The 27,708-nt window shown below is 46.9% G+C and overlaps 1 protein-coding gene across 2 annotated transcripts; it reads left to right on the forward strand.

The window, feature by feature from the left end:
• Positions 1–1,033: 1,033 nt before the first annotated feature.
• On the forward strand, positions 1,034–27,658 carry SLC7A3 (solute carrier family 7 member 3). Of its 2 annotated transcripts, none has more exons than XM_089536171.1 (12): positions 1,034–1,089; positions 16,818–17,227; positions 17,704–17,862; positions 19,801–19,981; positions 20,286–20,398; positions 21,814–22,036; positions 22,606–22,745; positions 22,839–22,941; positions 23,654–23,865; positions 24,121–24,287; positions 24,715–24,823; positions 25,010–27,658. In XM_089536171.1, exons 2-12 carry the CDS (start codon positions 16,858–16,860, stop codon positions 25,132–25,134), a joined length of 1,902 nt encoding a protein of 633 aa, XP_089392297.1. In that variant the 5' UTR covers positions 1,034–1,089; positions 16,818–16,857; the 3' UTR covers positions 25,135–27,658. The 2 variants fall into 2 exon arrangements, with proteins under 2 accessions (XP_089392297.1, XP_089392296.1); XM_089536170.1 differs by lacking the exon at positions 1,034–1,089 and adding an exon at positions 16,085–16,186.
• Positions 27,659–27,708: the final 50 nt, after the last annotated feature.

The following is a 27,708-nucleotide window of genomic DNA, read 5'->3' on the forward strand; positions in this document are numbered from 1 at the left end:
GTTACAGCAGGGATTGGGTGCCCAGATGTTGAGCTTCCAGGTGTTTCTTGCCACCTATTTTGAGGGCTGGAAAGCTTTTCTCTGACATAGCTTGAATGAGAGACCCCTATTTTTGGAGTGAGGAGAGGAGCAGTTATTCTGCAAATCTAACCAAATCTGAGCTTTGCATTATAACTTTGAAGGCTCCTCTGAACAAAGCATGTCAGGAAAACCCTATGAGGGTTGCCATAAGTCTGCAATGACTTGAAGGCACACAACGCAGACAAGACAGCATGCCTATAGTCTAAGCGTCTTCCCTTATGATTTGTGTGTGTTACATATATAACCATACTAGACATTTAGCAAAGAAATAAAGCGGTCTCAAACCAGATTATTTCTGCAGTGGAACCAGGAATCCAGTGTAAGTCCAATATGGTCCAAAATGGTGAAGAATGTTTAAACCATCAACATTTTGATCACAACCGTAAGCAGGAGGTCAGATGGGTATCGCCAGCCCCCTCCTCTGAAATCTAGCACGCTCCGGCTGGCATTCGTGGGTCTCCCATCCAAGGGCTAACCATGGCTGGCCCAGCTTAGATTTGGAGATCAGACAGGCCTTTAGGGCATTTAGGAGAAATTGGGGAGGAGTGGAACTAGAAAACCTGTTCTACCTCTTCCTTGGCTGTTTGCACAACTGTGTGTTTTGTTGTGTGCAAAAGACAGAGGAAGCAGACTAGTGGGGTGGCTGTGCCCTGAAGCTCTGGGTTCCTTTTGCCTCCTTCTTGCCCTGCTGCTACTACTAGGCATTGCCACCTTTTGAGGAGCCCTAGCAGTTCTCAAAGCAAGAGACCAGGCTGGCTCTTTCTGGATGGCAGGCAGCAGCAGCAGCAGCGTCCTGGAGCCTGGAGAGGAAGGTCCTGCCGAGGCTGGCCAGGAGGGGGCGCTGGGTCCCCCAATTTGGGAGGAGGAGGAGGAGGAGGGCTGTCCTTGGCCGCTTCCCTCCCTCCTCCGGGGCTTGGCTTCAAGTCCTGCGCCTCCTGCCCTCGCCTTCCTTTCGCTTTCCTTCCTTGGCGGCTGGAGGAGCTGCGCTGCGTCCCAAGCGAGGGACAGGTAAGAAGGCGGGCATCCTCCTCACCTGGCCAGCTGCAGCCGATTGGGAGCCAGCCCTCTGCCCATGCCCAGAGGCACTCTCTTGCCAGGGCAGAGGGACCCAAAGGAGGAGGTCCAAGGAGCACCTGCTCCTTGGAAAAGGTGGGGGTTGTAGGATGCCTCCCCAGCCTCCCTGGCATCCTCCTCACCTGGCCAGGTAGAGGCGCAACAGGTGCAGCTGGGAATAGGAGCCAGCGCTCTGTCCATGCTCAGAGGCACTCTCTTGCCTGAGACAAGAGGGACCTAGCTGCCAAGGAGGACCTGCGAGGGAAAGGTGGGGGTTGTAGGGTGCCTTTCAGAGTCCTTTCCAACTTGTATTTTGGTTTGAGAGCATCTCCTGAGGCTGAGAGAGTGTGACTTCTGAGTCTCTTGCTGTTGTAGGGCGACCCTAAGGGTCTGAACCCTTCATGGGGTTTTCTTGGCAACATTTTGTTCTGAGGGGGTTTGCCCTTGCCTTCTGCGGCGGTTGAGAGAGTGTGACTTCTAAGACTGTTGTTGCTGCTGTTGTTGTGCGCCTTCAAGTCGGCTCCTGACATACGGCAACTCGACTTTGTTCAGAGGGGGCTTGCCCATTGCCATCCCACCGTGAGGCTGAGAGAGTGTGACTGGACCAAAGTCACCCAGTTAGTTTTATGGTTGAGCTGGGATTTGAACCCTGGTCTCCAGAAGGTCCTAGGAGCCCAACACTCAAACCACTGACAGGTAGGACATTCCCAAATCGAGGCTGAGAACTCGAATAGAAATGTAAACCGATGCTTCTTAGCGATCGATGCTCAGAATGGAGGACATTATGGGGGAAAATCCCTCTTGGGCAGAAGGCTGGAATAGTAGGACATGTCCTGGAAAAGGAGGATGTGGCTGGTCACCTTGGGTTCAGAGCCAAAGCCTGGTCCATCCTGGCAGGACACAGGTTGACCCACCACCAGCTTTCTTCCTCGCTCTTTCCAGGTAACTCCTACCTGCCAGGAAGGCACCAATCGTCCTGGGGCTTCCTTGCACTCACCTGGCTGCTTACTGACCTGCCAGGTGGCATCCTCTTTGCTTCCTCTGTTTATGTGGCAGAGATGGCAGCACCTTCCTCCTCTGCCCAGGTGCCACCTTCCAGCTCCCGAATCCTTTTCTCAAATGCAGGTGACCTCCGTACAGGTTGAGTCTCTTCTTTGCAAAACGCCGGGGAACCGGAGGTTTCTAGCGAACTCAGTTTGGTTCTGAGTTTGTTGGAAAGAACAAATATTACCAGATATCTGTTGCATCATCCAGAACGGCATCATCCAAAACCCTCCTTCATGGGAGCCAACCAAATGCACAATGTACATGTTGCAGGCTTTCGAAGCACCCCTGGCTTCTTCATCAGGCAAAGATGTTAAAAACCATATAGGAGAAAGAAGAAAGATGATGATGATGATGGTGGTGGTGATAGTGATGATGATGATTTATAGAGCCCTGTAAATGTACACAGCAATGTACATACAATCAGTTAGATGTTAATCATAGGCCTACATTTTGCTGTTCCCAGTTCAGATGGTATGGAAGGGTTATTCGAACAGACTCATCCTTCTGGCCCTGTGGATGATGGGAGGTTCATTCCACAAAATCAACTTTAAATTCTATTTGCAAGACAAGGAGATCCAGCTTGAGATCTAGATATCAGCTGAGTTTGTCTCGACTTTTTAAATGTCATTCGCTAAACTGTACTTTTCCGCCATGCTTTATATTACGTTTGACCACTGAGACACCCTCAAGTTAGTAAATCAGATTTCAAATGAATATACGTATTGATAAACAAGGGATGTTTTATTTATCCGGAGTTAATAAAGTCATTTCCAACTTACGGCAACCTGTCAATGGGGAATGATACCTTTACCTTTTTAAACATGGCGCATAGTGGTTTCAGTGCTGGATTATAAATCTGGAAGCCAGGGTTCGATCCCCAGTTTGGCCATGAACCTTTTGTTTTTTGGTCTGACACACACACACACACACACACACACACTTCCTAACTGCTAGCAGCCTGATTGTTTTCTTCCGAAACGTTAATGCGCAGTATTTTGACACCGCCGGTGCCTCGGTTGTGTGTTTATTCTCTTTCAAGGCTACCCGTCCTGCTTTTAAATTTAAACAAAAAGATTGGAAACCATTGCTAAGGTTCTGTGATCAAAAATGGCTAAACAAATACACATAGATACATAAATTGACTAAGGAGTTAGAAACCTACTCCAGGGAAAGACCTAAAATACATAAATGCCCAAAGCTAGCAACAGAAGGTTACAAGGAAATAAAAGAATTGGTGATATGGTTATTAATAGTGAAATATAATAGAAGGATGAAAAACTAAGTTGTATGTTAAGGACTATTTGAAAGACGCATAGTCCTAGAAAAAGACTGGAATATAGAGCAAACAAGGAGTGGGTTGGGTAGAAAAAATAAATTGGATTTAAAGAACAATACTCTTTATTTATGATATGCTCTTGGGAAAGATCCAAAAAGATATACAGTATGCAATTGGAAGGTGGATATATCGAGAACAGATGGAAATATAGGCCCCATACAGACAGGCCAAAATAAAGTTGCTCCAGGTCACTTTGGCAGTATGCAGTTTAAATGATGCATGCATCCTAAGAGTCCAGAAGCTGCACCAAAGCCATGCTCCAGTCCTTAGGACTGGATCGTGACTTTGGTGTGACTTCCAGACTCTTAGGACACATGCCCCTCTCTGTCAAGCCGGCCTCCCTTTCAAAATCTGAAGTCGACAGATTCAAACCCTACATACATTTTAGCTTATTTGTGCCAGGGGAGGGTAGGTTTATTTAGTATGGGAGCTTCCAAGGGGGAGATGTTGTACTGTGTCCCCATCTGCACACAATGGACTCACTGGAGTGTAAATGGGAGATTTCCAAACCGATAGAGGAAAGACAATAGGAGCACTGAGACGCGTCCTATGGGGTGATGCAATAAGCCACAGGCTAAGAAAACAGTGGTTTCAGGACTCTGGAGGCCAGGGTTCGAATCCCCTCGGCCATCTAAACCCAGTGTATGACCTTAGACAATAGGTCACACTCTCTCAGCCTCAGAGGATAGCAATGGCAAACCCCCTCTGAACAAATATTTTCAAGAAAGCCCCAAGACAGGTTCACCTTAGGGCCGCCATAAATTGGAAATGACTCGAATGCAAATGACAACAAGAAAACAGTCAGCCATTTGTTTCATAAAGATCAAGTAGACAGAACATATTGTAAAGAACAAAAATAACTTCCTGGCCTTGCGCTGCCCATTTTAGTGCAAACATTAAGACACAAACAGTGTTCAAATTCAGCAAGCATTGCAGAATATCATGCCATTCTCCCATTTCCCAAATTAAAGAAAGTTGCACCTGCATCCCCTGAAATTTTGTTAGGCTTTCTTTCCTTTTTGGGGGACGTGCTGCTGACAGAGAACCGAATCCCCAGATGAGAGTATTCCCCAGAGAGGGATCTGCAGGAAAGGTGGCGGAGGATGGCCATCCTCCCATGCCATCCCATCCCTGGTCAAGTGGCTCAAGAGTGGGGCCTCCATCCTTGTCCCAGGCCAGGTGTGCTTCTCCTTGCCCGCTCCTACTGCTCCCCAACCTTTCTGCTTATTTTGCAATTCTGCTTGCGTTTTCCCCCCTCATTAGACCTCTGTTGCCTGAGGCTGGCGAGTCACTGGGAAATTCCATGCCCAGCCTTTTTGCGGAGGGAATGAAGGGAGGGCAATGGGCACAAGATGAGTTCTGCCCAGGATAAGTCCTTTGGCACCAGCTGGCATTTCGTTTGGTTGGCCGAGTCCCGTGAGAAGCATCCCAATGTCCCAACAGAGGGAGCCAATGGCTGCCATTCCAGCAGGGAATGGGAAAGCTGCTTTTGGAAGGGGACTACATGCCCCAGAACAAAATGGTTGCGCTCATGTTCTGCTTGCAGACTTGGTTGGCAACTGTGGGGAGCCAACCAATTCCAGCTGCTCCAGGAGACCTCTTTGGATCATGTCACCAGGTGGTCCTGGGGTCTGAATGTCTTTCCAGATTGGCCACCAGGCTCCAGTTGCTCACCATGGACAGTCATGATGTTCATGCGCCTGAAGTGTGCTCACTTTTGGAGGGCTGCCCAGCATTCCAGTTCACTGGGAACCAGAATGGGCTGCAGAATAGGAAATGCGCCGTGGGAGGGCTGGCATAGGCTGAAAGGGATCTGGCAGGGCTGTCTGCAGGGGATCCCGGCTTCCTTCCATTGTTACCTGTGGCATTTCAAAACTCCTGCACCTTTGAGGTTAAAGGGAAGGAAGGGAAGCATTTCCACCTCCATATGTAGCATTGCCCTGTGTGAGTTTGCACCCGGCCGCAGGCACCTTCTGACTCATATAAATGGCTGCTGTGGCAGACAGGCAGAGATGAGACCCTGGGCAAGAGGCTTCGTAGCCACAGCTATATGCTGAAGCAGCCCTGTTTGAACCCAAGAACCACAATGTCAACAGAGTGTAGGGTGGCCAAGTGGAATATGGGACAGGGCTCCTGTAACGGTAATCTTTAACAGATCGTGGAGCAAGACAAAGTACTATAAAGCTCTATGAAGTGGGGCAAAGGTATTCCCTCTACCTTGCCTTCCAAAGCCCAATTGTCAACCATAGCCAGGAAGATGACCCTTAATAGGTACCTTTGTCCTGCTTGATAGAGCATTATGGTGCATCATTAAAATTACAGGAGCCCCTTTTAGGCTGGTCAGGGCTCAAGTCTGCAGTTTTTGTGGGTCAGTTCCTGTTGGGAGTTGTTGTGTACCTTCAAGTTGTTTCCGACTTATGATGGCCCTAAGGCAAACCTAGTTGAGTTTATCGTACTTTGGCAACGTCAGCAGGAGGCACAACTCATTGGGGAAAAATAATGCTGGGAAAAGTGAAGGAGAAAGAGAGGAAGACCGCATGCCAGATGGATGGACTCTACTAAAGAGGTCAGGAGTATGAGTTTTCAGGACCTAAGCAGAGCAGTGGAGGACAGGGAGTCTTGGAGATGTCTCATCCATAGGGTTGCTGTGCGCTGACATTGGGCCGTTATCAACAACAACAACATCAACAACAGAAGGGGATCCTGAATTGGCAACCCTAGCCCAGTCAATCCTGCCCCAGCTGCACTGTGATGGCATATCTCTTCATCCCTGTGATGCCCTCCTACAGCACCTTTGTGCTGGAGTGCCATATATATATAGGGCAGCAGTCCTGGCAAAAAGAACCTTGTATCTTTCCCACTCGTATCTGGTTCCTTCGAGCTCTGTTCTATCCCTGCCAGCGAGTTTCTTTTCCTCTTGCATTGCTCAGACGTGGGTCAAGAGCACTTTCTTGCAGCTGGGGGCCAGAAGCCACAAACAGGGTTTATGCAAAGACCTTGAGTTGAACGGAAACCCCTTCATCTCGGAGAAGAGCACAAGGGGAACAGTGCACAGTTCCTTCCAGCCTGAATAGACCCAGGTGTGTCTGTGCGCAAAGCCTCTCTAAGTGCGGCTCCTGCCTGGGTTTTTGTTTAAATGACTTGCTAGATGAAAGGCTCCATCCTCTGAAGGAAACTCGGCTTCCTAGCGAGAAGAAGGAAGGTGCCTCAGATCTTTTCTCTGGCACTCCATTTCAGAGGCTCCTTGTCGCACAGCCGGAATGAAAGCAGACCTCATTAGCACCATGTTCAGATTTGCTTCTATACAGGCTTCAGGGAGTTGCACAGACACCTTTGAAACACCTCAAAGGTTGCAGGTGAATACACAGAGCCCTGAGATGTGAAGGCGGTCCAGAGGGAGAAGGAACCGTTTCCCCATGGCTCCCAAAACAAGGCACAATTAAAATATATTTTAATTAAAAAGAAGAGATTAAGATGATTGGAACAGCGGTGGTGAAGGAACAGTTCCAGGAGTGAACGAAGGGTAAAAAATTAAACATGAACAGATCTCACACAGCCCTCCAGATCTTGTTGGGCGGCACTTTCTTGTTGCGAGGGGCCAACTTTGTGACTTTGTGTAGGGTTGCCCTTTTTCCTGTCAAAGCAAGTACCTCGAGGAACCAAGAAGTAGAAAAAGGATTAGCCTAGTTTTTTTTCTTGCACAGAGGAGTTAAACGACCTTTGTATGATTATTTGTTTTAATTGTATATAATTTCTGGTATTTTATTATTTGGGCTGTTCGCTTGCTTTTGCTTCTTTGAAATGGCCTGGCGACTTATTCAACAAAGAATACTTGGAATACTTTGTTGGACTGCAGCTCCCAGCATTCCTCATCGGTGGTTGTGCTACCAAGGGACTGATGGGTATTGCAGTCCAGCAGTATCTGGATAACTTCATGGCTGCTATCCCTTGCTTAAGCCACATCCAAGATTGCACCAGAAGGGATTATCCAGCAGGACTACATCAGTTGGGATTCCTTCCTTCCTTTATGGGCTTCACCCCCAAATGCCCTTTGCCTTGGATCCTGGCCACTTGCAACCTGCCCCATTTGTTCCTTTGGCCCCACTGATGAGCCTCGTGTCCTGTTGCTCTGTTTTGGAATATAACAAAAGTTCCAGTTTGTGTGTGTATGCGTTCCAACCTTTTCCATCTTTGTGAAGGGAAAGTAACTGAGCTGGTCCGATGTGCGCATGGGAGCCACATTGCCGCAACAGATGGGAGAGACCTTCTTGTTGTTTTTTCCTCTCCAGTGGCCGTCTGATGCGTTTGGCGGCTTCTGCTTCCTCGCTACGGTCCAGGACCTTTGTCCCCATCAGTTCACGCTCAGATGGCTCCTGCTCCGCAACTGTCTCTCAGCAAGAGGCCCCTGTAAAGTGTAATCCTTCCATGAATCATTTCTGTCTGAAAAAAGGAAGGATCAATTGGCAAGGTGATGGCCCAGTCCATCATGGTGCCTTGTGTGGCAGGCAGCCCTGTTTCTCCTCTTGGTTCCTTCTTGGGTTTCTTAATTCCTCCTTTTCGTGTTTCCAGAAGATCCTTCACGGTGGTAGGGAGAGGCCAGGTGTGCTTCGTCTTGTTTTCCAGCCTGGGAATCCTGCTTTTCCTTGGCCTCAGATGCTCTGCTGTCCCACGGAGGCTTAGCCATGGAGGAAAGATGCATACTTGATGCATACTGGTGAAGTCAATCAGTCAATCAATCAGTCTATAAGATCCCAACTTTTCACATAACAATTGCACATAACAATAGCAACGATAACTAGAAAGAGATTCCCAAGAGACATGGAAGGCATTCTGCCATCGTAGGACCTGGGGCTTCATAAATGGAAAAACAGTTGTAATTTGCAAATGGTAAAGCCGAATTGCCTTCATTTTTGTTCAGGTCCATGGGGAAGGTACTTAACATCTCTGTACTAACATGACCAGTAACATCCAAGATGTAGAAGCTGTGGTCCCAACACTGTCACTCTCTTTCCCAAACGCTATTTTACCACCTCTTCTTGGTGAAAAACCCTGTGAAGCCTTGAAAGCCAGTGTGACGTATTTGACACCTTTGGGTTGTAAAGGTGGATTTTCTTAGGTTTTTTAACCTCATGGCGTTGCAGCTACCCCTGGGAAGGGATTTGGAAATAAAAGTGCCAGTGTCATGCTGCCTTCATGGTGTGACCACATCTGGAGTAATAATAATAATAATTAAAAATAATAATCTGTCCATCACACTTAAGAAAAATGATACGTCTGACTTGGAAAAATTGAAGTGTCCAGCTTAGGAAACAAATGATGAAGGACCAATGTGACAGCCGTCTTGAAATATTTGAAGGGATGCCAAACAGGTGAGAGAGTAAATTGGTTTTCTGTTGCTCCAGAGCAAATTCCAAGAAAAGGGATTTAGAACCAGCATCTTGAAGAAGGTTTTCCCAGGGATTGCTGTGGACTATTGTGGAAGGAGAAGAAATGGTGGACTTTGTGGGTTTTCAGACAAAGCCCAGAGAACCACCCGTCAGGGCTGTCGTAGCAGTGGCTTTCCTGCATTGGTAAGGGTTGGACTGGATGACCTTTGAGTTCCCTTCCAGATGTTATGATGCTATGAACTGGGGACCTGGCTGAGATACATAACAAATAGTTCTTTTGAAGATGCACATTGGGGCATATGCGTGTGTCTTTTTAATAAGTTACGCCTCATGAACAGCCACAGTCATAAGGAGGCCATCTTTGCGTGTCTGTGTCTCCCTGTCGGGATTCGTAATGGGTACAGCAGGTGGTGGAGCTCTTGCAGAGAGCCTGGCGCTTCTTGGGTCTGGCAGTCCCTTTCCTGCCTAAATTAATGGAAAGAAACAAACAACAAGGAAAGATGCTAACATGAGATGCTAAAAAAGATGCTAAAAAAGGTCTCCGTTCTCCATTTTGGAAGTCTTGATTTGCTGCCGCTGCTGCGATTTGCCAATATCCATAATGTTGATGGAGCGCAGAGCTGGGATAAGCTAATTATTTTGGATCCTCGGTTGCCAGGATTCGGGTGGCTAGAGATTTCTGAGAGTTGTAGGGCAAAAAAGGAAACATGTCCAGGGTCTGTGAGGCAAACTTTCTCCTTATCTTCAGCTTTATTTTCATGACCTGTTCCTGGCAAGCCGGATATTTTGGTGGTGAAAAGCGAGATCCGCCTATGACTGCGTTTCCTAGATATTTGGGCTTTAGGCTTTGCTTGCTTCAAAGTCCTGGTAAAAAAACTGTAATTCTTTTCCCTTTCCTCTGCCTTGTTAGAGATGCAGGTACCCACAAGATGCCATGTGAACAGAAGGTAGTGTGTGTGAGGCTTGGTACCCAAAACCTTACCTATCGCATTCTTAATGCCCATAGCTATTTAAGCGTATTGGTCCAAACAACAGCACTGGAGCCAAGGCATAAGCTGAAAATGACCAAATCCAGGAGTTTTCCTTCCAAACATTTCCAAATTATGGTCTCTTGTTTTAATAGGAAGCACATCAAACAGAGGCTGGATGGCCATCTGTCACAGAGAGGACTTGGATGTTGTCTTCCTGCATGGCAGAAGGAGTTTGGATTGGATGGCCCTTGGAGTCTCTTGCAACTCTAGGATTGTATGTTTTCTTGCATGGCAGAATGGGGTTGGATTGGATGGCCCTTGGGGTCTCTTCCATCGTTGTGATCCTATGATTCCTGTGATGGAAAGTTGCTGCACATCCTTCCGCAAGTAAAGGTTAAACACTTCTGTGCACACAGAAGCCGGGAGATAAGGGGAATTGCTTAAGCGGGGAAGGAGGAGTTGTCTGCCCAGTGTTCCTTCCCTTGCAATTGAAAGAGCCAGCCCTGGTTTGCAGAAAAGATTGACCACTTCAGCTGCTGGATGGTGGGAACTGGGCCCCCTGAGGCTCTCTTCGTAGAAACCAGGCGGTCAGTCTGGAATTAGCTGGAGAGAAGAAAGCTGATAGCGCTGGTGTGTGTGTGCTGTGTGTGTAGGAATAGCTCTTCTGGCTGTTGTGCGAGTCCTAGCTGGCACTGGCTTTGGGCTCTCTTTCCTCCAGCAGTAACCTTGGCTACGCTCCTGGCTCCTGCGTAGGAGAAACCGGGGCTGGCTTGCAGTCGTTTTTGGGGGTGGGTGGGTGTCTGAGGCCAGGCAAACCTGACCTCCTCTGCAGAAGTAAAATTATCCTCTATTAATAGGATCCCATGAAGATTCAAAGGCGCAATTAGCCTCCCTTCTCCAGGGGAAAACTGTACATTTGTATGCTCTTCTGATAAGAAAAATGTTCAGCCAGTTGGCAATCAATGCAGCCTTCCAGTTGAGGTTGGACTGCAGCTCCCAGCAGCCTTGGACAGCATAAGCGGCAATGAGGAATGCTCAGCCCAGTTGCGTCTGGAGAGGCCGGGCTTCACCCAGGGTTGTTTTCGAATCCTAGTTTTCTCAGAAACAAGTGATCAGGCATTGCACAAAAAGGAATACAATATTAATGACTCTGGAGACCAGGGTTCGATGTTCAGCTCAGCCATGAAACACACTGGGTGACCTTGGGCAAATCGCACTCTCTCAGCCTCAGGGAAAACCAATGGCCAACCTCTGAACAAATCTTGCCAAGAAAACCCCATGATACATTCGCCTTAGGGTTGACATAAGTCAGGAATGACTTGAAGGCACACAACAACAACAACAACAACAAATATTCACCACTAACCTCTTGGTGGTTTTGTCCAGCTTGGCTCTCTTAATGGAGATGTTTCGATATGAGAGGAGCCCCATCTCAAAACCTCTTGGATCCCATCACACCTTTGACTTTCTCATTCAGCCCTTTGGATGTTGCAACTCCTATCAGCCCCAGCCAGCACAGCCAGCCATGAGGAACACTGGGAGTTGCAGTTCAGCCATATTTGTTGGTTGGCTCTAGAGTAGGATGGAAAAGGCAAGCTGAGAGGTCCATTTTGGATGGCTCTTCTCCTGTGTCTCAGTTTGTTGTTCTGCGTTACGTATTGTTTTGTAGCTGTGCTGCTTTCCAGTTCATCCTAGAACCGCAGATGTGGCTCTATTTATGCTTCAAACAATTCCATGCCTCCATTTTAAGCAGAAAACAGCAAAGACATGGAATGACTACAAAAGAAAATCAAGGAAGAAAATGCAAAGGCAGGTTCACAGCTGAACATTAAGAAAACAAAAATAATAACCACAGATGATTTACATAACTTTAAAGAAGAAGAAGACATTGACGTAGTTCAAGATTTTCCATACTTAGGCTCAGCCGATCAGAATGGAGATCAAGAAATCATAAGAAGACTAGGACTTGGAAGGGCAGCTATGAAGAAACTAGGCAAGGTCCTGAAATGTGAAGATATATCACTGAATGCTAAAATTGAGATGGACCATGCTGTCATATTTCCCATTACTATGTATGGTTGTGAAAGCTGGGCGATGAGGAAAGTGGATAGCAAGAGAACTCATCTGAGATGTGGTGCTGGAGAGGAGATCTGCAGATACTATGGACTGCCAAAAAGACCAATGAATGGGTCTGATTTCTGCATTTCTGTTGCTGGTCTCACACTCAACCTGTTGAGTAACTACTAGACTCAGGTCTGCAAAAACTCATGCCCCAAGTTCTCCCAAAAGACCCTCCACTCCATGTATCTGCAGAAGGAGACCCATGTCCACAAAAGCTCATGCTACCAACTTCTTTCTTCCAGTCAGCCTCAAAGGTCTACAGCAACGATTCCCAAATTGTGGTCCTCCAGATGTTTTGGACTTCTGCACCCAGAATCCCTGACAGTGAGCCAAGTTGGCTGGGGTTTCTAGGAGTTGGAAGTCCAAAACACTTGGAGGACCAAAGTTTGGGATTCACTGGTCTACAGGATCCCTTTGCAGACCGATTTTCCAAACACATAGGGCTAGGGGTTTGGATTCGCAAACCAAAGACATTCAAGTTTTGCTTGGCAGTTTTCCTACACTCTTTACAAAACCTTTGGTCTCGATGGCTCCCCACCAAAAGGAGTGAAATAGTGGCTGCATTTCCCACCGTACCCAATTTTAGGGGTTTCTGGGGGCCCATGGGCCACACTTTCCCCATCCTTTGCCTTATGGTTTCCTCCTGGTGCCTGGTGCTGGGTCTCTTTGTCTGCTCCAGTGTGTTTTGTACCAGTGCCTCTCTCTTAATCTGACTTTTCCCTCCCACACTATTAAAAAGGCCTTTTCCTAAGCCGCTTAGCCGGGCAGTTGCCACGTCTCCCTCCTGCTGCCCAATGTGCTGCCGCCGGGTAGCTTTGCTGCTTTCATCAGTCTGTCCAGTCCATCCCTCCTCTTTCTCCTCCTTTGGATGAGTGGACCGAGGCGACTCCGCTTCCACTGACCAGTAGCGCCTGAGGACTTCTAGGGTGGCAGGATTGTTTCCCAGGCTGGTGTAGCAGAGCAAGTTCGCTTTTAGTGTGTGCCATGTGTTTGCATTTTGCAGACTTAGGGCTGAAGTCAGAAAGGGTTATGTAAGACACAAAGAAAAAGAAAACTGCAGCCTTTTGTTTTTGTAAGCCACGGACTTTGCAACTTTTGTCAGGCTAAAAAGTGTGTGATCCCAGAGGTTCATGCTCAAGTGGATTGCAGGCAGAGAGGCAAAGAATTCCCCCAGCGCATACTTTTTGGGGGTCCTCCCGTTCCATCCTCTCCTCGTGATAAACCTCTGGCACTGGTTGGGTTTCGGAAAAAAGTGGCCGTCAGTAGCCCAGGGGGCAAAAAAACCCTTCAGACCTCTCAGTTTGCACAGCTTGTTCCTGGGGGCTCTTCCCACAACTGGTTTTCTTTTGGCTCAGAACCAGCCCTGGAAAAGCAAAAAGCAAAAGACAACCAGAGCTGCGCTTTCCCAGGGAGCCTTTTCTTTTTATTTCATTTGCAATTATCTTCTGCTCTGGTGGAAGCAGAGGATGGCATTCCTTTGGCTCATTGATGGCGCTTGTCCGTCAGGGTGGCAATACATGCTGCATGCACTCATGTGTACATCTAGACTCCAAAAACTTGACTCGACTTATCCATGGGTCACTGTAAATACTGTACATACTTTAATTCTTACTTAAAAAGGAACCATGTCCTTGTGAAAAGCAAAGCATAACCTGTCCTGGAAGCATTGACCCACCTCTAGACTTTCGGATGAGTACGAACAGTTATATGTCTGCTGGAATTGTGTAAATTGCTTCATTCTTTAGATTCAAAGTTTTTAGCCCGACTCAAGAAGCAAGAATCAAAAGGACATTAACCGAAGCTTAACATGATTTAGAACTTGGCTTTTCCTCCATCATTGCCTGTATCTGGCTTTGACATAAGCTTCTGGACCTTGTAATTTCCATTTCTTGGCTGGTGTTGCAGCGATGGTTTCTTCTTCTGAACACGCAATGGTTAAAAGACATGGAACTTCATTCTGTTGCACATCGCCAGCCCCGAGCTTCTTCTGAAATTACTTTTATGGCATACTTTGTAGCTGTCTCTATTTGACAGGGACAGTCCAGACTATTCCTCTGTATCCCCACTCCTTCAGCTGCTTTTAAAATGTCTTGGTTTCTTTCTCCTGCTCCCGCTTTGTCTTCAACTTGCTGCAAATTGAGTTCAAATTTTTCCCTTCCCTGTCGGCTCAGGCAAAAGCAAAATGCGGTGGCCTCTCCTAGCTTGTCTGCATCCTTCCTCATTCCTAACTTTGGCCATCTTGACCACAGTCTGATATTGCTTGGCCACACACCTCCCAATGTTTAATCTTGGAAATGTTGGACGGTGCATTTGGGGCTCTTCTTAGAGGCACGGAGGCTTTTCTTTTCCTCTCCAGAAGGAGACAGTCATCGATCTCCATAAATGAGGGCTGCAAGAGTAGGAAATGAGTGGGCCTCTGTTTCTGCTCTGCTTCTGGACAGTGCTATCGGTCATCTTGATGGATAGATGGCCGCTGTATTGATTCTCTGAGGCAGAACAGATGATGGGACGCCACAGAAGCTGTTCACCTTCTGGGCTGAGCAGATTATAAATGACATTAATGAAGATGATGTTGATAAATATTAATATTTTAATTGGGTTTTTAAAGGATGGACGGGTAGACAGACAGACAGAAAAGAGGAAAAATATTATAGGATATTATAGGATGTGTCTATAAAATACACTTTCTTGTGTAGCCAAAGCAGGGAGATTTTCTGACCACCGAATGACGGATGATGAATGTTTATCTTTTGAACCCTAGATGCCTTTTAGTAAGGAGCAGAACACAACTCCCTTGCTGCAAAACTCCATGCTTTTAACATTTATGCTCTTGACTGCTTTTGATTTTATGTATAGTTTATAACTCTGTATAATGTCAACCTTTTTTAGATGTTATCTGTTTAGTGTTTGCAAGCCACAGACTGTGAAAAAGCTGGGATATATAAATAAAGAGAAAAGCTATAGCAAGTGTAAGAGAACGAAGGACCCAACCCCGCTGAATTCGAAGACATAGGAATATGATTGAAAAGAACTTGTGCAGCTACAAAGGACAAATATTTTTCTAATACCAGGTTTAATGTGGTATAAGGCACCAGATCCTGTCTGATCTTGGAAGCTAAGCAGGGTCATCCCTGGTTAGTACTTAGATGGGAGGCCGTGTAGGAATACCAGGGCTGTAGGCTCTATTTTGGAGGAGGAAACTGGCAAAACCACCTTTATGAGTCCCAATCCTGACCTCCAGGCGCTCTCTCTCACATTGAGAAAGGACCGTCACTAGCTTTCTCTGGACAAAAGTTTGCCCTGTTGTTGGTTAACCAAAGTTCGGATGAAATTGGTTAATTGTTGAAGGTGCCTTCCAGACCTTTTATCCCATGAGTTGCTTATGCAAGCAGCTGTTTATCCACCAAAGGATGCAGATATTCGTGTTTTGCTAACCTTTGTGGACCTCTGCAATAGACACGATTGTAATATATAACCACTGTCAGTGGAGAATGGGCTGTTTCTAAGAGGAGCCTTGCCCTAAAATGCCTTTGGATCAAGGCTGCCATGGTTGTTGGAGTCAAAGGTTCTCTTTGTGTGACTTCCTTGAAATATATGTTTCTGACCTATAACAACGCTAAGGTATCACAGGGGTTTCTTGGCAAGATTTGTTCTTCCCCTGAGGCTGAGAGAGTGGGACTTGCCCAAAGTCCTTCAGTGGCTCTCCATGGCTGAGCGGGGATTCGAACCTTGGTCCAACCATGCCAGCTGGAACTGATATTGCTGTTGTATGGCTATATTTGCTGTTGTGTGGCTTCAAATCATTTGTAACCTATGGTGACCTTATCATGGAGTTTTGTTGGCAAGATTTGTTTGGTGGGGGTTTGCCTTTGCCTTCCTCTGAGGCTGAGAGAGTGTGACTTGCCCAGGGTCACCCATTGGGTTTTATGGCTGAGCGGGGAATTGAATCCAGGTCTCCAGAGTCAGGGCATTATATAGACTGAGTTGTGTAGAATAAAGGCATTATGTGCTTCATCAAAACAACTCTCCCCAGAATTCCATAGAATGAAATCAAGACAGTTGAACTCAAACCAAACTGGCCTAACTGTTTTGTGGAAATCTGATGGCTTGATCCCAGTTTTAGCTGCCATGGATCCATCCTGGGAAATCCTTGATTGGCAATGCCCTCACCCTGAACTGCAACACCCAAGGTACCCTGAGCGCCTGTCTACACGGCAGAATTAAACTGATGTAGTCCTCAGTCTTCTCATGAGACCTTTGAAGTGCCTTTGTTGGTGCTGTTGTTGTGTGCCTCCAAGTCTTTTTTGACCTAAGGCAAACCTGTCATAGGGTTTCCTTGGCATATTTCTTCAGAGGGGGTTTGTCATTGCCTTCTCCTGAGGCTGAGAGTGTGTGACTTGCTCAAGGACACATGGTGGGTTTCATGGCTGAGCGGGGATTTGAACCCTGGTCTCCAGAGTCGTAGTCCAACGCTCAAACCACTATGCCAAGCTGGCCCTCTTTAAAGTGCCTTGCAAAACTACAACTCCAAAGGGTTTGTAGGATAAAACCATGGCAGGGAAAGTGGTATGAAACTGATCCAGTGTGATGTATTGCAGATGCATCCATCCCCAGAAGGAGTTGGTCAAAACACCCCATTAATGGGGAAAATGATGATGATGATGATGATGATGATGATGATGATGATGATGATGATGATGATGATCCTGCTGTTTGCTTGATTCTTCTGGAGACAATCTTTGCAAACCTTCTCCTTGACTCATGCTCTCTTTGTCTGCTGCTGGCTGTTAAAGGGTGCATCGTTCTCTTTTCTTTTTCCAGATTGTTGGGAGACATCTGGTGCCCCCTGAAACTGGCCAGGATGCTGAGGAAAACCCTGCGCAGCTTTGGGAAGAAGCTGATCCGCCAGCGCACGGTAGACCTGGGCTTGCAGGAGACTAAGTTGGCCCGCTGCCTCTCCACTTTGGACCTGATTGCTCTCGGCGTGGGCAGCACTCTGGGGGCCGGCGTCTACGTCTTGTCGGGAGAAGTGGCCAAAGACCAAGCCGGCCCTGCCATTGTGATCTGTTTCTTCATCGCCGCCGTCTCTTCGGTCTTGGCTGGCTTGTGTTACGCCGAGTTCGGAGCCCGAGTCCCCAAGGCTGGCTCGGCTTATCTGTACAGCTACGTGACCGTCGGGGAGATCTGGGCTTTCACCACGGGATGGAACCTCATCCTTTCCTATATGATAGGTAGAGTATGTGACACAGAGCTCAGAGAAGAGCCTGGAGGAATAAACTCTTCTAGAACATGGCCTCATAACCCGAAAAACCACCACCAACAACAAAAAATATCAAATCCCTTTCTTTGGAGGTTTTGAAACAGAGGCTGGATGGCCATCTGTCACAGGGAGGGCTTTTAATGTGAGTTCCTGCATGGCAGAGGGTTGGACAGAATGGCCCTTGGGGTCTCTTCCAACTCTATGATCCTATGATTCAATCAATAAATATACACTATACCACCTGTGCAGGATGGGAAATGTGTTGCGGGCTAGATGGGCAAAGCCTCACCTGGCCAGATAGTTCGACCACCCCTGTTTTTCCTCTTGCAGTGAGAAGAGATGATGGTCCTTCCTGGACCTGGACTGGTGTTGCATCTGGAGTTGCTGCAGAGGAAGCAGGCTAAAGGCTTTAGTTAACAAAGGTCCCTTTCTCTCTTTTCTCTCCAGGGACAGCAAGTGTGGCTCGCGCCTGGAGCTCCACTTTTGACCACATCATTGGAGGCCACATCTCCAGGTTCTTCCAGAACCACACCTCCCTGCATCTGGAAAATGTCTTGGCTGAATATCCTGACTTCTTTTCCCTCTTCCTGGTTTTGCTGCTTACAGGTGAGATGACCTTCCCAGCCGATGGGATTCTCTTCTTGTACGATTCAGGCTGCAGAGCTGAACCGGACTTAGTTTGAGCCAGTGGGACTCATCCCAGAAATGCATCCCCAGCTTTTGTGCCGTGACTGCCCTCAAAGCAGCTTGTGATATCACTTAAAAACCACATCCTCCCCTAAATTAGGCTGCTAGAAACATTAGTTATCTCCTCTAAAAACACAAGAAGCAGGAAAATCTGAATTCTTACTGATGCGGCAGAGCTGTATGCAATTAGCATAGCTTGGGAGAGTTACTTTTTTGGAAAGTTACATTTTTGGATTGCAGCTTCTGGTATTCATCAGCTAACATTGCAACACTGGCAGTGCTAGATATTGAGAGCTGTAGTTCAAACATGTCACTGGAATGCATCATGGTGGGGAGAAAAAGGATGGAATGGCTTTCTGTCTCATAATACTGGAACCCAATTGGGGCAGGGAGGGGTGTTATCCACTGAAGCTGAATGCCGGGAGATCCAGAGCAGCTCCAAAGGGAGCATTTCCTCACACTGTGCCTAGATAAGCTGTGGAGGTCACTGCCACAAGAGGTAGTAGTGGGATATGAACTAGGAGGGGATTAAAAGATGCGAGAGCTGGACAGTGAAGAAAGCAGATAAGAAGAAAATCAACTCATTTGAAATGTGGTGCTGGGGAGGAGTGCTGAGGATACCGTGGATGGCCAAGATGACAAACAAATAAATGGGCCCTAGACCAGATCGAGCCTGAAATCTTCCTGAAAGCCAAGATGATGAAACTGAGGCTGTCGTACTTTGGGCACATCATAAGAAGGGAAGAATCATTAGAAAAGACAATGATGCTAGGAAAGGTAGGGGGTAGCAGAAAGAGAGGAAGACCCCATGCCAGACAGACCGACTCAATCAAGGAGGTCATGGGCCTGAATTTGCAGGACCTAAGCAGAGCAGTGGAGGATAGTGGGTCAAAGATGTCTCATCCATGGGATCGCCATAAGTGGAGTCAACTTGAGGGCAGTTAACAACAACAAAGACAAATTCATGGAGGGGAAGCCTGCCTTCCACTAGCCACCATGGCTGCATGTTATCCCTGGTATCAGAGGTAATCAGAGATTGCTGAGGACCATGAGATGGAAGGGTGCGCTGCACTCAGGTCCTGCTGGCTGGCTTCCCACAGGACTCTGTTTGGCCAAGAAGAATGCAGGAATCGACAGGCCTTTGGTCTGATCCAGCTTTAGGGCTCTTTTAAGCTCTTCTGACTAATTGCTCTTAGAAGCTCAGGCAAACAGGATGGGTTTGGTGGTGTGCCTCGTGTGCCCCAAAAGATCCTCTTCCTTGTAGCCCACGTCCTAACCTCCAAGGAAGAATGTAATTGAGAAGAAGCTCATTGCTGTTTCCGCTTGGCCATCAGTCAAGACACGGCTGGGGATTGTGTGGCCTGCCAGCAGATGTTGGTGGACTGCAACTCCCATCAGCCCTAGGTAGCAGAGCCAAGGGTGAAGGAGCGGGGGGAGCTACAGTTTGATGACATCTGAAAGGCTGCACAGTTTTTGCATATCTCATCTAAGTGGCAGGTGCAAAGAGGCTGCCTTTCAAATACTCCAGTCCTGGGCTCATTTGGAAGGTTTTTTCCATTATACCAACCATGGGGGTAAATAGATTCACTGGCCAGAGCTTTACGAAGTTACTTTCTTGGGTACACCTCCTAGAATCTCTTAGACAATATAGCCAGTTGTGTGGGCTCCTAGAACACGTGAATATGATTATAGTGAAGCATTCCTACACCTGGGACTCAGGGGTTTGTGTCCCAGAACCTCTTATTTTCAGAGAGCTGTCCAACGTCCCATTCCCCGCCGTTCCTCTCATGCTGGAGGGTTGAGTGCTGATACGTAAGTGCATTAAATTCCAGTAAATAAATGCTGCCACCCTTGCAGGATTGTTGTCGTTTGGCGTCAGCGAATCTGCCCTCGTGAACAAAATCTTTACCGCCATCAATTTGCTGGTCCTCAGTTTTGTCATCGTGGCCGGCTTCGTGAAGGGAGATGTCAACAACTGGAATTTGTCCAAGAACGATTTTCAGAACTGCTCTCATAAATTCTTGGAGCATGGGAACAGGTAAGAGGACCTTCCCTGCCACTTGGTTGTGGACTGAGTTTGGCAGCTTCCATCTTCTTCTGCTCTCAGTAAGTCCACATTTGGCTGCTGCAGGTGCTTCTGGCTGCCCGGCGGACCTAGTCTTGTGCCCAGAGGAACAATGATGGGTAAAGGCAGTGCTCAGAAAATCCCTATTTGTGAGGACTCAGGCTTTGAGAGAAGGACCTGCACCCATGTTTGGAAATGGTGCTTTGTGTGTTTTTAAATCTTTACTTCTTTTGCTTCCTTGAATGTTTCCACCGAGTTAGCTTTCTTTCTCTTCCAGACCTGGACTCTTTGGGAATGGCGGCTTTGTGCCCTTCGGCTTTCAGGGGATTCTCTCAGGTGCTGCCACATGCTTCTATGCCTTCGTGGGATTTGACTGCATTGCAACAACGGGTAAAGCATTGCTTTCAAAGAGTGCAGTGGGATGACCACATAAGCAGAAGCAAAGTGTTCAGGGTGCGGGAAGTAATCTTCTCTCTTCTGTGGCGGTCAGGACAGGTTTTGAGTAAAGTGTCTGTTTCTGGGCGCTACATGGCAAAATCTCCTTTGAACAACTCTTGTCAAGAAAAACCACATGATAAGGGTTTTCCCTATCCTTACCATAAATAAGAAATGACTTGAAGCATACAACAAAAAAACAAAGACATGTTAAAATGCCCGTCGCCAAGCTAGAGTGTGTCCAGAAGAGGGTGACCAGGTTGATGATGGGTCAAGAAACCCAATTGGGTTAAGTAGAGAACACAGACGCATCTGTTGGGGATGCTACCAGTTTCATCGTTTGCTTCAGAATCCACATTGATACAGGTTGGACTAGATAATAATAAATAATAATAAAAGTATATTTATATTTCCCGCCTCTCCCTACGGATTGAGGTGGGCTTACAACAATAAAAACGTAACACCAATTTCCATATATAAAATACATCTTAGAACCAAGACAGCACATTAAAATCCATGTATCAACATATCATTCCATATATCAACATATCATAGATGGCCTCCAAAGTACCTTCCAGATCTCTCATTACGCTTTGGGAGGGGGATGCTAATACCCAGATGATGCCCACATGCTGCGTTGCTCAGTACATTTGTGCAGGGTCCCTGCCTCGTTCTGGGTGTAGGCTGGCTTGCTGTTCCATATCAGTTCTGTTCCCAGGAGAAATTTCCTGCATCTGCTTTGGGAAGTGAGTTATGAGTAGTGAGACTTGGAGCCATGGCTGGCTGCTTTACCCGGAAGCTCAAGCGTTTGTGTTTTTGCATAGCAGAGTCCTCATTCATAGGAATGCTCTTTTCCCAAGCAGTGCAAGTTTGGAGTGTGAAGTGGCTCTTCAGTTGTGTACATTTGCACACTGGAAACACTTAAGTGTTGTTTTTGTCCTTCCTCCCTGGAACTGCGGTGGGCAGGGACTGCGAGTCAGGAGGCCAAGTCTGGACTCTTTATAACCCTGCCTGATCCAGCATGGTCACTGGTGTCCAGAAGTAACTTCTGGTGCCTTTTTTTTTTGGGGGGGGGTTGCTATTTGGGAGACAAGGAACATTGGGCATTTACTCCAGTCAGCCAGGATTAACCAAAGCATTTGAACTGAAGGCACAGACTAAGCATTTATGGCTCCAGAGTGGCTATTTTTGACTGTAAAAAGCAAAGATTCTGGGAGTTTTTTTGTGGGTTCAAAAGCCACATGTTCCCAGTTGTCCTTTTAAAGACTTTGTCCCCCTTGGATATAGTTTGTGAGTTTTTCCATTGGCATTTTCTTGGGATAATGATCCACATCCTTTCTGTCTGTCTGTCTGTCTCTCTCTCTCTCCAGGTGAAGAAGCCCGTAACCCTCAGCGGTCCATCCCCATTGGCATCATTGTCTCCCTCCTCATCTGCTTTGTGGCCTATTTTGGAGTCTCGGCTTCCTTGACGCTGATGGTGCCCTATTTCCTGGTGAACAAGGAGAGTCCTCTGCCTGATGCCTTCAAGTCAGTGGGGTGGGAGCCGGCCCGCTATGTGGTGGCCATTGGCTCGCTCTGTGCCCTTTCCACCAGGTGAGAAGAGCCAGGATCTGAGAGTGTGGCATTTCAATCTCTGGCGGGCCAACGAGGCGCAAATGTTCTTCTGTAATGCTTTTAGTCATTTCTAATACAGTTGGCCCTCCATAGCCATGGGTTTTATATTCACAAATCCATGGCTTGAAAATATTTTCTTAAAAAAGGATGAATTCCAAATAGCAAATTTTGATTTTGCCATGTTATTATGCCATTGTATTTAATGGGAATTGAGCATCCACGGATTTTGGTATCCATAGCAGTGCTGGAACCAAACCCCAAAGGATAACAAGGGGCCACGGTATATATGTTTTTTAAGAGGTTGAACTCTTTCCAAGCTGTTTAGCAATTAATGTTTCAAAAGATGCCAAGGAACTAAGAACAGCAATCTCTAAATATAGCTGAGAAAAACAGCAAATTAAAACTGGCATTGGTGCTTAAGGGAACATGGGGGGGGTTAGGGGGGACACGCAAAAGACAGGGAGGCCTTCACCGAACGCCTAAAGCAGGAGGTGAGGATCATGGGGCCTTGCACATTTGTTGGACTGCACCTCTTCCGCCCAACACAGCTTGCTGGGCTCCATGTTTCCCATGCCGCGCGTGATCTACGCCATGGCCGAGGATGGGCTTCTCTTCCGGTTTCTGTTCCGGGTGCACAGCCGGACCAAGACTCCTTTGGTGGCCACTGTGGTGTCAGGAATCATTGCTGGTATGGATGCAGTAATGGAATTCTCTCCATCCCCTTCTGTCCCCATCCCCATCCGCTTGCTTGGGGACTGACATGGTTCCTGTTTTCTTGCAGCCCTGATGGCTTTCCTCTTTGAGCTGAAGGACCTGGTTAACCTCATGTCGATTGGCACTCTCTTGGCATATTCCTTGGTGGCTGTTTGTGTCCTCATCCTCAGGTGGGTCTCTCAGCTGAGGAACTTCAGACCGTGGGGCCCAATCCAGTTCTCTAGGGATCCCAGTCAGGTTCCCTCTGGGCTTCACCAGAGAGCCGAGATCCCTTCCCTCATGATGTCGCTGCTTGTTTGGCGGTCTGTTTCTTTATTTCTTTAAAACAATTCTTCAGTTTAGATCCTGCCTTCTTCTCCATATGTGATCCAAGGTCACTTACCAGCAAGTCAAAACAACATGCAAGTAGAACCACGATGATGTGGAAGTTTAAAAACCATTATCAGTCATGTTGAAACACCTGCAGCTTAAAAAAACTACAAAGATAACAAAGACTTTTTTAGAAACTAGTAAGATAACAATGCAGCACACAGACATCCCATTAGAGAAACTAGAACTAGGCTAGAACTAGGGGAGAATCCTATGTGAAATTCTGGAGAGTGGTTGCTGCCAGCCATAGTTGACCATAATAGGTTTGAAGGACCCCAAGAGTCTCATATGGAGTAAAAGAAGCTAACATTCTTCTGCAGAAGAGGCTAAATTCACTCTGCAGCAGCATTTCTTGGTAAGGCTCAGAAAGAATCCTGCCTGAAACCTTGGAGAGATACAGCTGCCAGTCCGAACTGTCCTTAAGTGGTCTTAGTGGACTCTTGGTGCGCACGTCTGACTTCATCTAAGGCAGCTTCCCATATTCTTGCATTAACTCTGCATCTTTGATGACAGGTACCAGCCTGAGCTGTTTACCAACTCCAGAGACCTGGAGATGTTGGAGGTGAACGGAAGCGAAGAAGAAAAGGTGATCATCAATCGTGCGGCCACAGAGAGCCAAATTGTGTTGAAGGAGAAGTTCATCTGGAGGAACCTTTTCTGCCCGGAGGCGGACACCCCAACCCGCCTCTCGGGGCGCATTGTCTATATCAGCAGCACCATCATTTGTAAGTGCCAAGTAGAGATGGGACCAGGTGGTCAGGTCTCATTCTAAGATTTCTACCAATTATGCGTTCTAGTTCACTTTGTGCGAATGTGGAGCTCACAGGTGACAATGCTTGAGACCATGGCTGTTCCTAAATGGGAGTAAACTGTTTTAATTTGCTTTAACTGTCCAATATATTTTAGATACTAGTTATCCATTGTTCATTATTCATTGTTATTTGTTTTGGTTTTTAATTTTGGGTCTCCCTTCCTCGCAGCTATCATGATCACTGCCTTGTGTGGCATCCTGGCGCAGAAAGGGGTAGCTCTCACAGAAGGCGATGTCGGCTGCATCATAGCCTGCGTACTTCTCCTCAGCATTTCACTTCTCGGCACCATTGTCATCTGGAGGCAGCCACAAAGCAAGACACACCTCAGTTTCAAGGTAAACACCAAGCTAGCAGGGCCTTCAAGTCACTTCCAACTTACAGCAGCCCTATCATGGGGTTTACTGGAGTTGAGAGTGTGTGACTTGTGCAAGATCACACAGTTAGGTTCCCACGGCTGAGTGGGAAATCGAACCCTGATCTCCAGTGCTCAAGTCCAGTGCTCAAGTCACTAAACACAGGCTCTCCCTTCAGTTCTCCAAGGTTGAAATCCATTTTCTGCTACTACATTAGGAAAAACCTGATAGCAAGAGGTTTTTGACAGTGGAATAATTTACCTTGGGAGCTAGTGGACTCTCCATTTTTGAGACTTTAAAAACTGATGACTGCCTTTCAGGGATTCTTCTTGCACTGGCAAGGCTTGGATTAAGTGACCCTTGGAGGCCTTTCAACTGTACAATCCTGTTTTTTCTGATTTTTCCTCAGGTGCCTGGCTTGCCACTTCTCCCAATTTTCAGCATCTTGGTGAATGTCTATCTCATGATGCAGCTGGACTCAGGCACTTGGATCCGCTTTGCTGTCTGGATGGCCATAGGTGAGACTACCAGTGCAACTCCACTCATGAAATCCCACATGAGGAACTGGGATATCTGGGATGCTGCAGTCATGGCTTGGATGCTTTTGGGTGTGCGATGCATGCACAGCAGGGCTGGAGGCAGCATTGGAAGAAGGGAACAGCAGCTGCTCTTGTGACCAAAAGTTTTCCCCATTCTCCTTCTAGGCTTTGCCATCTATTTTGGCTACGGGATCCAGCACAGTGTGGAAGGACAGGTTGCCCGGCAGTCCACCAGCACCAAACCTCTGAATATCACTAGTTCTGACCAGAGTCAGGACACAGCGATATGAGGAAGAAGACAACCTTTCCCTACCCTCATCATCCACACACCATGGATGCCCTTGAGTTAGTCACCCGCCACCTGCCTCCTCCCCGTGAAAATGACAGGCAGATGGCAGAATCCCAGGTATACGGTCTCTATAGTAAACTTGCGAGGGAGGCCACTCATGCCGACACTGAGCAGGTGGTGGGTCAGACTCAAGGCCCCGACCTTAACCCCGCAGTCAAGGCTCACAAAGCCAACGCAGGGCCAGCTCAAAGGGTATAACCCAGTCCCCCAGGCCTTGCTGGAGGGAAGCCAACATCAGGCGGAAAAGCTGCCAAAACACCCCAATGTCTGTATTTATTCTGTTTGGCCTTACTGGCCAGAGGTTGCCTTTCTTGTGTGTAGACATATGTGGAAGTGTCAGATGCCTGTCCAAAAACGGTTCTGAAAACCCTGGGGCTAGAAGCCCTTTTTGTGCTTCTTTTTAAAAGGCATTGTTTGTATATTGTTGTGATAATGTTGTGGTTTTTACGATTAAAACTCCAAAGAACTTTTTATTTTTAAAGACAGGAAGGAAAGATTTTGACATGTCTGGTGCACTGCCTTCGTCTGTTGGCAGTTTGGTTTCTCACGGAACTCATCTCTAATTCAATTTGGGGAAATTATTTTTCAGCATGAGCTAATAATGTCACTGCCTCCAAGAGCTACAGAATTGTTTCAGGGCTGAGGTAAAACCAACGTTGGTGGTTCAGTCCACTGTGAAGCCGGTGGGACAGTGGCTGGTTAGAGTCCTTGCTGCAGGTTCAATTTAGGGCAGAGCTCTAAAAATGTCACCTCCCCTGACTGGCCTGTTAATATCTGATACGGTATTTTTAAAGGATGCTTTGTGGTGCTTAAAACTGTGGACGTCCATGATTGAAATCGAGCATTCAGTGGCCTTGATGTCTTGTCAATTTTTTAATATACGATTACAACAGCTTGATCTTGCCTGAACTTCCAAGGCTCCATTCTGCAGAACCTTGGGATTTGTAGTAAGGCACTTAGAAACCTTTGCTGGAGACCACTAGAATGATTCCTATGGATTACATACAGCAGTGGCATTCTCTCAAAGAGCAAACTCCAAGTTCCCTCAGAGAGACTATAGTCGCAAAGTTCTGTGGGATGTAGCCACGATGGTAGCATGAAACCCCTAAACTAAAAATATTGTAATGCTTCTACTTGTCACAGGGATGGGAAGCAATTCTACACAGGACTTGAGAAATAGAGACAATTTCTTGGAGCACCAGTATAGGTAAAAAAAACAAAGCAAAGGCATCCTTACAAGCAGATCCCTCCTTTTCATTTCTGCCAGGCCATAAATACAGCCCTCGGGACTGCAGAGCATCTGGCACATCTTAACACGTCGAGGAAGGTAGGCCGTGCCCTATAGCTTAGCCCAAAGCACATGCCCATCTCCAAGATAACTCAATAGGCATATGCCAATATTCCAAAATCTGAAACAGAAAATACTTCTGGTCCCAAGCATTTTGGGTAAGGGAAACCCAACCTGTAATTCCAAAGCGTTAGTACATTTAAGGTGACGCCCCTCATAATGTATGATTTGGTTACACAGAACTGGAGCCAGAGGAATATCATAGGCTCTTATACATGGCACAGACATACATCCCAAGCATGATGATGAGACGGCTGCCAGGACCTTATCTGCTCTAAATCAGTTCTGACAGAACAGATTCAAATTAACCTAATGAAGAGTCACTGGCTCCAGGCTTGGAGCAGAGGAGGCTTTATAGAAGGCAAATACTTTCTCTCACACACCCAGCTATAAACAAAATGCCTTAAGTGCAAGTTTTATTTTACTCCCTGCTGCTCCTGACTCCTTGATTTGCCCAGTTCTTCCTTGTTTTTTGGCTCTACCCAAATCAAAATATACCAAGCTCTGTGAAGACTGGGGGATTTGCATAATGAAAGTGTAATAATAATAATAATAAAAAACACACCTACTTTTTAAAAGGACTCCCCCAATAATGGAGACAAGAATCCACATACTGATGCAAGCTGTCCCTTCCAAAACAGAGCCAGGGGCCAAGGGAAAACAACTGCAGGACTTCCAGCAAAGCTTACCAGTGTCACTTCTAAGGTTTACATGCATACACTCTCCAAAAGCAGACCAGGGGCAAGGCCCTCCAGTGCCAAACTCCAGCACATAGAAATCTTTTGAAGCCTCTTAACTAAGCTCCAGCCTAGACCTTCTACTGGACACATGAGAGCATCTCCCAAAGCCTTAGGCAGTTTTAAGACACCAGAGGACACAGGCAAGAGGCAGCTGTTCCATGTCTATAGATACACTTGATGTTTCCTCCTTTGTGGCCAGGGGGAGGCGGGGGAGAAGACCACCTGTTAAACCTGGAGCTCCAGGTTGTGGAAGCTTACTCTCTTGTAGCAGAACCTCGTTGTTTCTGATCTGAACATCCATTTGTGAGTAAGAGTCCTGTAACTTGAATGTGACATCTTGTTTGACTTGTTGGACCAAATAAAAAGTTGTCACACTAGCATGCGCTGCGTTCTTTGTAAACAAAACACCAGTACACAACGATGACCT

Source organism: Sceloporus occidentalis, unplaced genomic scaffold (assembly GCF_023333645.1).
Source record: "Sceloporus occidentalis isolate IW3139 unplaced genomic scaffold, rSceOcc1.0.p SCAF_8, whole genome shotgun sequence".
NCBI classification, from domain to species: Eukaryota; Metazoa; Chordata; class Lepidosauria; order Squamata; family Phrynosomatidae; genus Sceloporus; species Sceloporus occidentalis.

Excerpts from the sequence above, each read along its gene's own strand:
- SLC7A3 (XM_089536170.1), top strand. The coding sequence starts at position 16,125 with ATGGATCCATCCTGGGAAATCCTTGATTGGCAATGCCCTCACCCTGAA. Across the intron at positions 22,746-22,838 it reads GGTGTCAGGAATCATTGCTG|CCCTGATGGCTTTCCTCTTT; the intron begins GTATGGATGCAG and ends GTTTTCTTGCAG. Across the intron at positions 24,824-25,009 it reads TGCTGTCTGGATGGCCATAG|GCTTTGCCATCTATTTTGGC; the intron begins GTGAGACTACCA and ends TTCTCCTTCTAG.